Source organism: Micropterus dolomieu, linkage group LG06 (assembly GCF_021292245.1).
Source record: "Micropterus dolomieu isolate WLL.071019.BEF.003 ecotype Adirondacks linkage group LG06, ASM2129224v1, whole genome shotgun sequence".
NCBI lineage: Eukaryota > Metazoa > Chordata > Actinopteri > Centrarchiformes > Centrarchidae > Micropterus > Micropterus dolomieu.
This window is the reverse complement of record NC_060155.1, coordinates 27,534,454-27,550,212: the sequence shown is the minus strand read 5'-3', so window position 1 is coordinate 27,550,212 and position 15,759 is coordinate 27,534,454. Positions and strand designations below refer to the sequence as shown.

Here is a 15,759-nt window from a genome sequence, read left to right as displayed (position 1 = left end):
TGGTAGGGACTGCGTGTGTGTTTGTGTGTTAATGAACCTGCAGCAGGCTGTCCTGTATGGCCTTCTGCTCCTGTGTAACAGCAGCAGCAGCTCTCTCCAGCGCCTCCTGTTGCTCTGCCTGGCTGGCCTTCAGACTGCGCTGCAGCTCACACACCTGGACAGTTGTATCGGCAGAAAGGTCAGTGCACCAGTGCAGCTGAAAATGTTAATCAGGGCTGTCTAATTTCTTTAGCAAAAAAGGTATGAAGTGAATTAAAAGTCAGGTGAACTGTTTCTCCTGTTTTATTGCGCCTCTACAGACGAATGGAGCCATGCTGAAGAATGTGGTGGAAATTGTACATTTCCTTGTGGAGAATTGAACAAATAAATAAGTTACAACAAACAGTTGCCTTTGTGTTATTTATTAACGTTAAAAAAAAAAAAAAAAAAAGTGTACTCAAGAATTTGAGCTTGAGAACATTTAAATAATACATTTAACAGTGGACGGTGATTGTGTGCGTCAACAAGAAAAACCTTGAGCCAGCGAGGAAACTCATTTTTCATAGGACAGAAGTCTGCCTAAGACAAAACAATCTCAAAAGATGTTCATTATAGTAAAAACACTGGTATAATCGAAAGTTTAGTAACTAGTATAGTAACTTATTTATTTGTTATATTATTATAATTCATGTTTCCCTCTGTAGACAAAATATAAAATGAAAGTCTAATGCACAAACTAACAGAGACTCAACTTAAAGAAGTCTTACAAATGGACAAGAAAAAGACAAAGTCCAAACAAACTTTCATAAAAGACAAAATGTGAATGTGATTAAATACAGACCCATTTCTATAAAGGTTCTCGTGTATAAATGTGTGCAACAGGCTTACTTGTTTTTCCACTGCATCAACAGCCTGTCTCCTCTCTTCTTCCACCTGCTGCTTCATTTTCTCCACCTCTAAAATCCTGTTCTCCAGCTGCTTCTGCACTTCCTCAGACTCCTTGAGCCGGATCTCCAGAGGGGAGCGAGACTGAAGAATGGAGGAGGATCAGTTTACGTATGTGAACAGGTAAAGGTAGAGTAAAACGTGTAAAAGAAAAAAAACAGAAGACACTAGAGAAGAACAGGGTGTGTTGCTGAATTACTAAGAAACAGAAGAGCTATACCTCCTTTTCTTTCTTCAGACTGTCTTCCAGAGTCAGTACCACAGCCCTGTACTGCTCCACAGTAGCATTAGCATTCTTTAGCTGCTCTGCTAGTTCACTGTTTTGTTCCTCAGCAGTACGCAGCAGACCTTTCACCTCTGCAAGCTCCTGCTCTGATTGGCTGGGCTGCTGGGAGGATGCTGGCACTGGAGAGCGTACTGAGGGGATTCAGACACGAGGGAAGCAGTTAGAAAGTGACAGTATTAGCATTAGACTCTTATCAACCCTCAACAATAAACTTAAAACATGTGAACACGTCAAGTGTCCACATACTACAAATATGTTTTTTACTACTAAGTGCTGCTGCTTACCTCTAAGTGGTGCTCTGAGGGCTGAAGCTCTGGTAGCAGGTGTGGTTGTGTTGCTGGAGCTAGTAACAGCCTCAGAGGATGAAGCAGAAGCCAGCTGGGCTTTCAGTGCTGCCACCTGCTGTTCAGAGCTTTGTAACAACTCCCTTGTCTTCTGCTGCAAGGTGTTCTGGGTCTCCAGCTGTTTCTTAGCTTCTAATAACTGAGCCTGCACAGGAGGTGAAGGTGACAGAAGATTATACGCAATACTTGAGAGTATATATGTGCATTAAAGGTATAAACTCTACACATACGTCCATAGTGCGCCCGAGGGTGTGTCTCTGTGCTACTTCCTGGTCCAGTCTGGTCTTCATTGAAGCCAGTTCTGCCTCCAGGTTCTCTATCTTGTTGTTCAGTCGCTGGCGAGTGTCTGTCTCTGTACGCTCCATTGTCAGCTATACCAATATGAGATAGGAGGAGGAAAATCGGAGAATTCAATTCAAAGAACTTAATTTATCCGTTAGGTACTTCATTCGCGCACACAGCACAATATACCACAAAAACACACACACACACACACACACACACACACAGTAATAAACAGTTCTATGTAAATAAGTAAGGCTCGCAAAGTACAATAAATACATGATAAATAGGGAGAAAACATTAAAAGATTGAGTTAAAAATAGATAAAGAAATAAATAAATAAAAGAAATCACCAATCCACACACACACACACACACACACAGATGAATATGTTAATCAACCATTCATGGTTCTAATGGATGTGGGAACAAAACTTGTCATGGCTCTCTTAGTCCTGAATGTGAGTGATCCGTATCTCTGGCCTGAGGGTAAAAGACTGTGGTGGCTGTGCAGTGTGCGAGGCTATTTGTGTTCCTTTTAGTTTAGTTCCTTTTAGATGGATGTTTGACAGTGATCCAAACCAGGCTGATAAATTGAAGGTTATTACAGATTCAATGAATGCATTTGTAGAAAGCTATCAGGACTCACGGGTGAACCTGAGGTCTGCGGAGCTTCATCAAGAAAAAGAGGCGCCGCTGACACTTTGAGAAAATGTTTTCACCGTTTGGTCGGAAGGTAAGTTTGTGATCAATTATTGTCCCGAGGTATCTGTATGATTCAACCCTTTCTACTGGCTGGTTGCTGACTAACAGAGTGGGGATGATGGAAACATGAGGTAAAAATTAATTTAAGGTTTATCTGAATGTTTGGCAACTTCACTGGTACTGCTGTCAAATCACAGTGGATGCTATAAGATGACAGAAAATCCATTTCACCTTTAACTGAGGTAAATTCAAGTCATTATGGTGTAAAGTGTTGTGAACTCCATGACACTTTCTGTACATTACATCAATGATATTACATTACATCGAATAACAAGTTTAAAATTGAGAGTTTCAATTGTTCAACGGAGAATAAAAACACTGCTGTGTGATGTGGTACCTGCATAGTCTTGAGGTTGGTGAGCAGCAGGTTCTGGTTACGTTGCTCGGCCATCACAGCTTCCTTCTCTCGATTGAGTCGACTCTCTGCTTGTCTCAGCATGTCTCGCTCTTTAGTTAAATTCTCTACGCGCACCTACAGACACAGAAGGGACAATAACATAATTAGGTAATAGTTGAGAAGTAGGCAGAAACTTGTACTTCTTTAGCACCTTTCATGCCTTCTGACCACTCTAAGTGCTTTACACTACTTGTCTCATTCATACATTCACACCCATTCATTCACTAACGGCAGAAGCGACCTGCTCTACCTCTTAAGCCACAGCCGCCCCACAAAACCGAGAGGATGATAAATGCATTTAAAACAAAACTTTGCAGGATGGTTGTTCACAGGGCACGATAGCTTTTATCAGTTTGGGTGGTGGGTTTTCATATAGCAGCCACACTTGGCGTATTATTTATCAACAGACTTTACAACAGGGCCAAAGGCTCCATTATTGCAAAATGTAAACAACATGTGGTATTTATGAGCTGATTATCAGTTTAAAAATAAACTAATCCACCAATGTCTTCACTTTGGAGTGGTAAAAAGGCAGCGCTAATGGCCACTGAACAAACAGTGCTGACTGCCCAAGCTCTTAATGGGATAATCTGCTAAAAAGGCATAGAAAGAAAGCCAGTAATGTGTGTACATCTCCTGATTTAAACAACTGGGTAATTATGTATGGAAATAAAGGTAGTTAAAATTCAACAAATTGACTGACTATACACTGTCTGCAGAACAACACTAGGCTAGAACTGTACTCAAGTTATATAGAAATGCATATGATCACACCAACAGTCAAATAAATGTAGTCTATTCAGGGTCATGAACATAAAACTAGACGTGTGTGAAGATGAAGAATGACAGCCTTTATCTGATTTCACCTCTCTCAGGCTGCATCCACACTACTGCGTTCTCTTTTTAAAGCAGAGACCTTTTGCTACGTTTGCACTTCTCCGTCTTTGTTTTGAAACTCAGGAGAGCGTTTTAGTGAAGACGGGCAAAAAAACGGAGACTTATGAAACGATGAATCTCTGATTGGGTGTTATAAGTCATGCAAAGCAGAAACAAAGCTACTGACATAGTTTCTGACGTGGTATTTTTATTAAAAATATTTTGTACTGTGCAAACAGCACTTATTCTCTGCATGTCGGCGTATTTTTTTTCAGACCACTCCCAGTCTGTTTTCTGCCGCCACAGCCGCTTTTAACTCCTGTGTTATCATTATCATCAGGGTATTGTACAAAACGTGCCAAAAGAATATTAAAATGTACTGATACACACACTGAAACTGTTTCAACAAGTTTTATATTGAAAACTACATATAAAACTGCAGTTTTGTTTGCATAAAAAAATAAACAGCAAATACCTTTTGTAAACATATGAAAATCATTGTGCATTATCAAGATTTTATATTATATAGGTAATACAATGACCCCGTGCACAGTTACATGAAAACAAATAAGTCTTTATAGTGATAGTGCAATGAGCCCAAAAACTGACATAAAAACAGAGGAGTCTGTAGCGTTTCAAGATATGCTGGTTGGTTGACTAAACTGCGTGTTCTCATGTGCAGTGGACGAATAGACTCTGCCGACACGACGCACACAGCAGCAGAACAACGTTTTTACAAGAGCAGCAACACTGAGAGCTTCAGTTTACACGCTGTTAGCAAGTCAGAGAGACAAACCAAAGCTAAAAGTTAACTCACCCTGCGTTCACTACGAGGTTATTTTCTTCAATCAAGTTTCCCTCAGCGCTCTCATAAAAACTCAAATACGACCGGACTTCAGAGTGACTGAAAAATCTCTGCAGCGTTGTCTTCTGCCGTGTTCTCACTGACCCAAACAAACCCACGTTGCATTCTGCGCACGAGCGCCTGCTTCTGGGAGACGCTGGACAGTGTTTGCCGTGAGATTTTAACAGAGCGGTTAACCGTACCCGGTTACCATGGTAATTAAAGTGTGTAAGGTAATAATAACCCTTGGAAATTTTACCATGGTTTACCGTTAAACCGGTAATCGTTTCATCCCTATGCGGTTCTTCGCCTGCATTAATTTATTCTTTCGCCAAATCTTCTGTAACTTCAGAATAGACCATCTGCTTCCTGTTTACTCCGGCACGTGCATGCCCAGCGTACCTGCACAGCTACTAGATGTGCATTTTCAGTAGTTTTAATGTAGACAGAGATCAACTCTGATACGCAGCTAAAACGATGGTGTGGACGGAGATCGTATTTGTTTTTAAACTCAAACAGAGTAGTGTGGGGCCTCCGATCCAACTTTTTGTTGGTGCGTAACCCTGTCTCACAGTGAAGTTACAGAGATATCTACACCTCATCATATCCATCATTAAGATAATTATGCTTCTCTTGTTCCTCACCTCTTCCAGGGCCAGTTTTTCATTAGTCTGTCGGAGGTCTTGGCTCATGGTGTGGATGATGTGCTCGTGACGTTGGGCCATTGCAGCCATTTTTTGGTTCCTGTCCTGTAGGGCAGAGATCTCTCTGCGGTAGGCGGATGCAGTCTCCTGGAGCATCTCATACCTGAAATACACAGAGATATAAAGAACAGTGAACTCCAAGAACTGAAAAATGAGGCAGCTGCAGTAGCTGTAATGGACCCAACAAACCTCTTGTTGCTGAACTCTAGCTGAGAGGTCAGCCTTGCGTGGCTGGAGCGGAGCTCTGTCAGCTGCTTCTGCAGCCTGTCGTTTGTTTCATTCGACATCCTGTCGTTCTCTGCCTTCTCCTTCTTGTACAGAGTAAAGGCATCGTTCAGCTGGAAATGTAGAGACACACGCATCAACTCAGAACAGCTACTGAACACAAAACATTTATTTTTTCCTCACATTTGTATGAAGATGAAGAGAAATGCAGATTTAAGTGCGAGCGCGTTGATGTTTGTGTGTACCTGTTTTAAAGCAGCTTTAGCCTGAGCAGTCTGTGCCGACTCTGCAGCAGCGGCTCTCTGAGGGGTTGAGCGAGTAGCTGGGACTGAAGGCTTGACTTGTGCAGGGTGGGATGAAGAATCTGAACCTACAGACACACATGAAAAACTTAACCTCATTCTGTCAACAGCATTACACAGACAGTTTCCACATTCACCATATGTGTAAGTATTTTGGTGTTACTTTGCGGAGGCAGGCTGAAGCCGGTGCTCTGTGTCAGCAGGGCCTTGAACATGTCTCTCTGCCTGGCGCTGGAGTCAGCCAGCTGTTTCTGCTGGTTCCTCTGCTCTCTCAGCTGCTCCACCTCCTTCTGAAGCTTATCCACACTGGCCTCCAACTCTGACACACTGAAAGGAAGACAGAGGTAATGTTTACAACCAGTAGCTTCACTGCTCATTTTCACCTGATCCACAGCAGGAAACACAACTGAACATGAATAGAAATGCACGGATGGATTCTAGAAACATTTGACGTTACTTGTACAGAAACGGGTTGAAGTGTGGGTCTAATAGATAACTTAAGATTCATATCAACTTTCATATTAGTTTAGGTCTGTAACAGATTCATAATATCCGCTCACGGTACTCCACTTATCATTACTCTGCACTGGCTCCTTATTGCTGCTTGCATTAAATTCAAGTGACTAATGCTCAAGTAGAGAGTGGCCAGTAGCCCAGCACCCACCTACCTGAACTTCCCACTTTAAGGTTAATGAGCTATCTCGTACAATCGTCAAAAGACTGATGATAAGACCTATTGTCATCGTGAGGCAGGAAAGGTCTGAAGGTTCTCAGTCATCCAGGTTATCCAAAGAAGGTTAAAGTCAAGGGCAACTGGACTTGGTGTAAGACAATAGAAGACGTTTCGTCGCTCATCCAAGAGACTTCTTCAGTTCCCAAATTACTGGTAGGTAAACTCAGCTATTTAACCTCTGTGGGGTCGTTTTGCAAAGATCATCGCAAACGACCCCATGAGGGACGAGGGACGAAACGTCTTCTATTATCTTCAACCAAGTCCAGTTGCCCTTGACTTTAACCTTCTTTGGAGGCAGGAAATCTCAATCCAAGCTCTTCTCCTGTTTGGTGCATTGATGTCGAAACGAGTTACCAAACTCGATTCGGTCATCAGAATCTCTCCGTCTTCAAAAATGACTTGAAGACCTACATTTTACAAGAGTACCGCTTCACCTACCGTGTTCTTGCGCTCTCTCTATCCCATTAAAAATCTTCCTTCATGTATCTGCAACCTTTTGGAGCAGAGTTTGGAACTTGGAATTTGTAGATCAAGTCTTAATCTTAATCTACTGGGGCTTGGATGGCACAACATTTGTAGGTTGATTTGGGCAGAAGCGTCTCAGTAGGTAACAGCAGTAGCACTTATTACCGCGCCGATGTGACTTGGCTCTGATGTCTGTCCTTTTCCTCCTCCAGCTCCCTCAGCCTTCCCAGCAGGGTTTGGTTCTGCCTCTGCAGCTCCTCCACGCTGCGGAAGGACAGAGGGTGGGGACTGATGACCTCGGAGGTGCTGGAGATGTTGGCGACGCTGCCGTCTTCCTTGGTCACCTGATTACCTCTTGCTTCCTCCAGCTCCACCAGAAGAGCGCACAGCTGGACAAGATACAAATTAATGAATGAAAGCATCTGCACCAATCAGATCTAATTATTCTGCATTTTTAAAATCACAGTTATTCCCTATATTCCATCCCTCCCCTGTTCACATGATAGTTAAATAATCTGATCAGATAAAGCGAAAGAACTGCACCAAAGAATTGAATCTAAATAAAAGTGCTGTGCACTGTATGTAATCACATTGACAGAATTGTGTGTACCTGTGCTGAAGTATCCTCCAGCTGTCTCTCTGTCCTCAGTTTGTCTCTCTCCATGGCATCACAGCCCTGCTTGGCCTCGTCTTTCTCTTTTTGTAAACTGTAGATCTCCTAATGACAAAAAAGTAAACAAAATGCATGTTCAAATTAACAGACTATTGTTGTTATCCAGAATTTAATCAAACACTATGTACACATTGACAAACACAGACAGAACATGGACTTGTGGCGGACCGTTCTAGCCTGTTCCAGCTTGTTGCACAAGGACGCCATGGATCTCTGCATACTCTCGTACTCCTCTCTCTGCCGCTTGAGGACAGGAGCCTTGGACTCGACCTCCTGGACAATCTCATCCAGAACTCGGCTCACCCTCCTGGTCTCCTGCTTCTCAAGCTGAAGCTGCGTCTGACACTCTGCATACGCATTATACAGCTGAACACAGGGACAGAGAAGGAAGGATTAATACTTCATAGTGTGCGTCAGGTAGACGACTCATTATAAAGACAAGTAAAATTCCATTTACTTTATATCATCGCTTTTCAGTGGACTGTTTAGTCCAACAGATTCAATCTAAATCAAGTTTTATGTCACAGCAAGATGATATTCGTAAAAATGAAACCCAACAGGTGAGCAGTTTGTAGTTACAACACAAAGAAATTAATTAACAATAAAGAAGTGGGATAAAATAATAAGTGTTATGTTTATACAGGTGCTGCCAGATGTTTTAGGGCCACAGGTAGCTAATGTGTCAATTTAATAAAAGGTTATTATGCATACATTTGACATACAATATCATGACACACATTGATACCAGAAAAATGTCCCTCCTGTTATGAGTTTAACCCTGTATGTCCCATTAAACTCACATCAAAAAACTTCATGCCAGGCTTGACAATTGCGGCGATGGAAGCTGCTGATGGACACATGGAGTCCAGCTGCTCCTCAGTCAGCGAGGGCCCACCTGGAACAGAACAAACAGGTAAAAAATAAAATGTGGTGTGGGGTGTACAGACATACTTGCTGACACACTTAATGCACATATGTACACACAATACAGTGACAAAACATATACTGCACACGTAGGTAATGTGAAAGTTTAAGTAAATGTGTGTGTTCTTACAGCAGTGTCTGCCTGCAGCCTTCACTGTGGCGTTTTCCAGCTCTTTCTCCATTTTCTTGATCTTTTCTCGAAGCTCTGCTTCAAGACGCGTCTTTAGTTCTTCTCCCTCCGACACCTTCTTCTCTAGAGTCTTATTAGCTGCAAAGATTGATCACAAAGGTCATCGTTAATACTTAATAATGGAAATCTACACGTGACTGAGAAAAACAGGGCCTTAGTGGAATTTTTCCTAATTTAGACTTGGTGTTCTTTATCTGCCCTGTTGTATATTAAGATTATACAATAGTCAGTCAGCCAAATGCAGCTAACAATGGTGAGGAAGGGACAGATTCATGCTTCCAAAAGGTAATCAGTGTTGTTGTTGGTCCTGTTTTAGGGTTAGTGTTTGTGATCCGTGTGTTCTCTCTCCCTTTCGCGCTCTTTCTCCAGGTATGTGCCGGTACCGTGACGTCATTCTCGCGGCTGCGTCTGGTGGTCGCTAATCAGCTGCAGGAATAAGGAGCCCTCGAGGTTGGAGAAGCGGGTGAGGAGTGTCGGGATCGTGTCGGCGGCGTGTGTGCTGTGCTGTGCTGCGATGTGGGAAGCAGCGGGCAGGCTACTAATCTTGTTTCTTTTTGTTATTTCACAGACGCCCCCATAACTTTCGTTGTATTAAGTCCCCTATTTTTGCCTGTAGTTTTGGTTTATCCCCTAATCATCTCCAGTGGCGATCACTTTCCGTTTTGCTGCCTGATTATAGTAAACTTTGTTAAAACTTGAACCTGTGTCACCTGTCTGACTTTCCGCCCCCGGGTATTCAATTCTAGCCGTAAGTCCCTGATCCCCTGGATGCCACGGGGATGTAACAGTGTCAACGATGGCCATTTAGAAATTACATGTCTCAAGGTGAAAAGAGTATTTAGGACAAAAGGGAACAGAGCAATCAGTACTTCATTTTAAATTCATATACTTTCATCATAAAGATTTATTATTCTGAAATAAAAAAAGAAAACTGTTAAATCATCAATTATTAATCAAACAGTTTAAACAAAGTTTAAATGGTGAAAAGAGCAGTTTTTTTTTTAACATCTCTTAGCATAATCCAGGCAGCAGGGATGTTTGTCGCCACAATGTAATTATGAAAACAATTTAGTAATATACAAACATAATTTCTAGGAAACAGGGTCGGGCAGGAAAGCTATTAATGTTGATGAGATTACTCTGCATAGTGTAGGCAGACCATTTTGTGCTTATTTATAAACTGACCTGTCAATGTTGTACGGTTTTTAATAATGTAGAAGGATTAGCCCTAGATAGCTTATCAAGAAAAATCAAAATGGTCAAAATGCTTTGGTATCCATTTTTTTTTTAATAACCAAGTGACAAATCTAAAAACTTGAATGATACCTTCCCCGATGTCTTTAACCAGCTTGCTGAGCTCTTCCACAGCTCTGCTCAGTTCTTGGTTCTTGGTCTCTGTGGCTGTTGCAGAACCCTACAGGGAGAACAAAGACATCACATAAAAATGAAGAATTTCAAATATTGTGGGGAGAAAAAAAAGGAACAACATGACATTATTTATTTTAATTATGAGAATATACAGGTGCATCTTAAAAAAAAAAAACCTGCGAGTCTTTGCATTCATCAAATTGGGTTTCAAATGCAAAATGCATTTTTGTAAAAATATTAGTGCTGGGCAACGATTAAAATTTTAATCGCAATTAATCGCATTGTTACGCGCAAAATTGAATAATGAATTCTAAAGTAGTGTATTGTGCACTTTTATTTTAAATGTCCTGCTATAAACACATAAGTGCCATAACATTTGCAAACACGCTTTTTACAAGCAGTATTCCCTTTACACAGTAGCAATAAAATATTTCTTGTAAATCTCAACTTAAACATTAATGTAATCAAATCAAATATTAAACCAAAGCTGTTTGCCACTGCCAGGGTATCACCTTTTATCTAGCTTGTTAAAACAAGTTAAGAGTCCAGAGACTCGATCATATCAGGCTCCTTCTGAGCTACAGGTTAACATTTATAAATCTGTTTTATTGTTTTTTTTCCTCAACAAGTGTCAGCAGAAACTTTTTTCTTTTATCAGGGAGCAGCATAAACAGTCTATTTTCAGCAGCAAGTGTCCGTGTTAGAGCGAGGTGAAGTGGTCGCCTCACACACACGCTCACCGCAGAAGTTGAATTGTCTAGAACGCGACGCGCAACACAAATCATTGGAAGAGAGACTGATCCTCGCTGTTTGTGAGTTTCCAGAATCTATTACTGTTTACTAAATATCAGGACATCAGCAGGAGGGAGTTCACACGGCAGAGCGTTCCCTCCAAAACTAGATGAAGGCCTGTCAGGTAAAGTTATGTTAGCCTATAATTTTAACTCAAGTTAAAGAGGCTACAGCTTCGTAGCGCACACAAGCCGTTGCCATGGTTACTATCCATAGCGCGCCTGGCGTTTACTCGCGGAACGCTTGTCTCCTGTTCACCTGAGGAGCGAAGAGCGACCCCGCAGGGCCAAACGACTACTGTCTCCATTAATTAATTAATGACTTAACGCAATAATAACGCATTAATGTGCCCAGCCCTGATATATATGAATTGTCACGTACAGTGTACAGCAGTAGCTCAAAAATTCTTAATTTTTTGTGATGCAACTGTACTCCTCCTTGCAGGTATTCTCACCTTGTAGAGCGAAGACAACTTGACATGAGCGTTGAGCTCATTGCGGTATTTCTCCTCCATGGCACTCTGCTCGTCTTTAGCCTGGAGAGACATGCAGACCATATCATATCATATCACGTATATGTTGTTTAAGGTTTAAACTGACTGGCACAATTTTACATCTTTTTTTCCCCCATCACAACACATATTTTATCTTGTACATATTAGGTTCAATATATGATATTCCTTGTTTGACTACTTAAAAACATCCTAAAAATGAGAGCAAAAAGAGCAAACTAAAGTCTTGGAGGAAGGTTATTCCAAAGTCAGTGACTACTGTAAGATCCCACTTCATCTTCACCTAGGGCATGAGTCAGTCAACAGTGCCTGCTTTCAGGACCTGAGGGTCTTCACGATTGTGTGAGGAGCCCGTGAGCTATACACCAGCTATAATCTATTCCAATACAGATGCAGCATAACAATCAAATGAGAAGCAAATCTAAATCTTAATACTCGTCTGTGTCCATTAAATTCTCAGCTGAGGTCTGTATACTGGTGTGTTTATTACCTGTTTCAGTTTGTTGTTGAGGTCTTCAGCTCTCTTACTTTGGCTTTCACTGGTTTCCTTCAGAGAAGCGAGCTGACGTTCCAGTTCAGTCACCTGTTGAAGAGAAAAGTTACTTCATAAGACACTAGCACTGCGGATTGGACGCCACGGCTCATCATCTCTTTATCTTTAATGAGGCATTTCAGTGAAACCTGAAAACAGACAGAACCGTAGTGAAAACTTAAACAGGCCAAGATTAACAGTTCTCTTTTAAGTCTGAGGGTTATGTACCTGTGACTTATTAATAGGTTTTCTTCTTGCAAACAATTTAATCCCTGACATTTTGGAATATAAATCCATAAAACTATGGATCTGGTTGTTTTCTAACCCTCTAAAGAATGAATATAAGCTAGTGAAGAGAACAGCACACATTAACTGGCACTTTAACTGGATCAAATTCACTGGTAATATAGTTACACTAGCTATTCAGTTAATGCATTTTTATTTTACGTGTGTTTTGTTTGTGTATTACCTGCTCCTTGCTGTTCTTCAGACTACCCTGTAGCTCCAGGATCTCTTTGCCTTTCTCTCTGTTGATGTTCAACAGTTCATCAGTTTTGGTCTTCAGTTCTGCAGTTAACCACTCGATTTTCTTCTCGTGTAACTCCTTCTCCTGCTCCATGCGATTCTCCCGGTGCTAAAACATACAAAGCCAGATCATATAATCACATAAATAAATACAGACTTCTGGTAGGCACCTTATCCATTTACTATTTTAAATCACACCCGGTAGTGTCCTGAGGATTTGTGGCAAGTGGATCAGTCAAGACCTAAATTAAGATTCAGACTTTTTTTGCTACTGCTTAAAAGGTAGAATGAGTGCACTGAAGGAGAGGATGGAGATGAAGAGCAACTCAGAGGTGGCGTCATTTCTGTTGGACAGGCAGGTGCGGGCGACTTTGTTAGCTCGCTAAAGTATCAGCCTTCCTAACACAACAAATGTAACATTCCAAAACTAGTAGTCCGAGGGCCTTTCTCATTTCCCAAATTTCCACCTCCTCGAGGCGCATTTTAGTCCCGCCCCCACCCAAGATGCGAGCTCGAGGAGGAGACGCGAGGAGAGAGGAGCGGAGGAAACGGGCATTTAATGAAATGTGATGTCCTTTCCTCGGAGCCGTCATTTTAAAGAGACGTAAATTAAATATGACCTGTTGCACAGCTGCATCATCTAGAGCTGTGATCTCTGTCAGAGCAGCTTTTGCACTAAAGGTGTAATTTTTTCACAATCCAGAAACAGGTCTGTCAACATTATAACACGTAGAAACATCTCGAGGTTACAATAAACATTATCTGTCGAAAACAGTCAGATTACAGCAGCCTGATCATTCACCAGGCTACACAGCAGACTAGGCCTCACACTTTTTTGCGGTGCGCCTTTGGTCTGTAAGCAGGAGATCATTACAGCCCTCAGCTTGATGTGATGAGCGTTTCATCATCAGTCCCTTTACAAAATGACACAGTAACATTTATCTCATATAGCCCCGATTACAGCGGTCATCACGGGACTCTACTGTTGGAATAACGTGCAGACTACATGGGCACTATTAAGCTATTAAAACATGAAACAGATCAGTGCTGCCTAATAATTTGACTTCAGCTGCTGTTTTGTCCCGATTATAGCATCTGCATGGACGTTTTACTCCCACCTCCACCTGTAGCTTTCCATGAGATTTCTTTCTTGCGTGTTATATTGATGCATGAGTGTTTTCTTTAACGATTTACTTTGATGATTAGAAAGGCTGCTGTCAAGTCATTTCCATCCGTGCAGTAATGTCACAGCAAATATCGTGGGACAAAACAAAAAAACCCTGCAGTAATAAACTTGACAGGACAGAGAGGAAACAGAATTAAACTTTAGCTTCTATAATCCACGTTTAGACTGATGGAACTCAGGGTTGATCAAGAGGACGGGCTGCTTTACTCCAAACACTTTTACTGTATGAAACTGGACTCTGTGTGAGACCGTTTGGATGTGAAGAAGAACACAGAACATGAATTAACACCAGATCCTGACCGAACCTGTCGGCGTGTCGGAAGATTTATTATTAGACGCTTCATCCAGCCGCTATTTACTGTTCATTCTTACAATCCCGCATGACATTCAACAATAACAACATCAGTGATATCAAAGTGAAATGACATTAAGGAATGCGGTTAGAACAGGATCTTTATAAAGGCGCAACACAAACGATGAAGGGCAGGAAGTTCGATCGCGCATTTGATTATTTTTAATAGGCTTAACTGATACAACAGGAACAGTGCAGCGTCCTGCTCCAGCCATGGGTTGGTCCAGCTGCTTGCCACGCCTCTTGCAAACATCAATGTATCCTCGCTTATAGCTCCTCCAGCAAGCCTCCTCGATCCGCATTTTAAGAATTGAGATGTCCTTCAAGATGGCGTGCTGAGATCGATTTCCCGGTCACACGCTCGAGGATCGAGGTGACAGAAATTTGGGAAATGAGAAAGGCCCCTAATCTCAATTTACAAGTTTTGAGAAACTTGAGGTCTGCAGTGCAAAGTTTGAGCTGAGAGTCATTTTCTGTCCAACACAAAAGCCTCCGCGGCTACCACAGCAGTCCCAAAGCTGCCAGTCAGAGACAACATTACTGTTGGCAGTGTATGTTTTCACTAACTTAGTAAAACTTTTGCAGCAGCTTTGTCATACACAGGGTGTGCACTTCTGGTGTTGAGCAACTTTGAATGTCGTGTATACAAACCAGAACCGACAAATCCAACTGATTCCACCTTTAAGAAGCATATTTGTTGGTGGTCAGGAGCCATAATTATGAGTTTTCTTGGAGACGGCCTCTAGTGGTCATTTGGACAAACTGCAGTTTAATGCACATGAGCTTTGACATTGAGCTGTGATGGTTTCTTGTGTGTACCTGTACAGAAGACTCAGACGACTGTATATCATCCAGTTTTAACTGCAGTTCCATCTTGACTTTGCTGGTTTCTGTCAGCTTCTCATTCAGACGCTTCACATCCTCTGCAAACACACACAAAATTCACAAACAAAAATCACTAATGCTTTCCTGAATAGACAGCCTGTTGCTTGCTGCACAGACTGTAAAGCCCCTGGAGGTGAATTTGTGATTTGTGATATTGGCTGTAAAAAGAAAACAGACTTGACTTGGCATGAAAAACCAAAGATTAATTGTTACCACTGTAACCAAAGGCCTGAAACGAAAAATGTTTGTGGAAACATAACATGCAGTATTAACATAAGATAAGTAAAGATGTTCCTTTATCGATTCCCTTTTAGGGGAAATTGGCACAGCAGTACAGGGGAATGTACTGATATGATACTGGGTGCTGTAGCGTTAAAAATCTGGATAACATGTCTTTGGACTGTTTCTGCATGTGTGTGTAAACCTGACATCTTACCAGTAAGGTTTTCCACCTCCTGCGTTCTTTTCTCCAACAGCCTCGCCAACTCTCTTTTCTCTGCCTCAATCTCATACTTGGCCTTGGTTTGCTGCAGCCACACACACAAAAACAGAGTAAAGTACCTATATTATACACAGTAATTGAACTATAATACATTACACTAGGGATGCATCGAATGTTCGGCCACTGAAATTAATCTGCCGAAAATAGCAAAAAAAAAAAAAAAAAAAAAAAAA

At 41.6% G+C, this 15,759-nt stretch overlaps 1 protein-coding gene across 1 annotated transcript in view; it reads right to left on the bottom strand.

Annotated features, from left to right (window-relative positions):
- LOC123972192 (nucleoprotein TPR-like) overlaps positions 1 to 15,759 on the bottom strand; it is a 42,189-nt gene that overhangs the window by 21,673 nt on the left and 4,757 nt on the right. Inside the window, exons 5-24 of the mRNA XM_046051493.1 lie at positions 15,019 to 15,122; positions 12,606 to 12,770; positions 12,095 to 12,187; positions 11,548 to 11,628; positions 10,260 to 10,347; positions 8,874 to 9,011; positions 8,620 to 8,714; positions 7,988 to 8,185; positions 7,757 to 7,864; positions 7,312 to 7,535; positions 6,112 to 6,275; positions 5,892 to 6,016; positions 5,611 to 5,759; positions 5,362 to 5,524; positions 2,938 to 3,072; positions 1,785 to 1,925; positions 1,495 to 1,699; positions 1,145 to 1,341; positions 868 to 1,008; positions 38 to 154 (exon numbers count right to left, since the gene is read on the bottom strand). Of these exons, the coding sequence (XP_045907449.1) occupies positions 38 to 154; positions 868 to 1,008; positions 1,145 to 1,341; positions 1,495 to 1,699; positions 1,785 to 1,925; positions 2,938 to 3,072; positions 5,362 to 5,524; positions 5,611 to 5,759; positions 5,892 to 6,016; positions 6,112 to 6,275; positions 7,312 to 7,535; positions 7,757 to 7,864; positions 7,988 to 8,185; positions 8,620 to 8,714; positions 8,874 to 9,011; positions 10,260 to 10,347; positions 11,548 to 11,628; positions 12,095 to 12,187; positions 12,606 to 12,770; positions 15,019 to 15,122 (2,831 nt within the window). The remainder of the gene's footprint in view (positions 1 to 37; positions 155 to 867; positions 1,009 to 1,144; positions 1,342 to 1,494; positions 1,700 to 1,784; positions 1,926 to 2,937; positions 3,073 to 5,361; positions 5,525 to 5,610; positions 5,760 to 5,891; positions 6,017 to 6,111; positions 6,276 to 7,311; positions 7,536 to 7,756; positions 7,865 to 7,987; positions 8,186 to 8,619; positions 8,715 to 8,873; positions 9,012 to 10,259; positions 10,348 to 11,547; positions 11,629 to 12,094; positions 12,188 to 12,605; positions 12,771 to 15,018; positions 15,123 to 15,759) is intronic.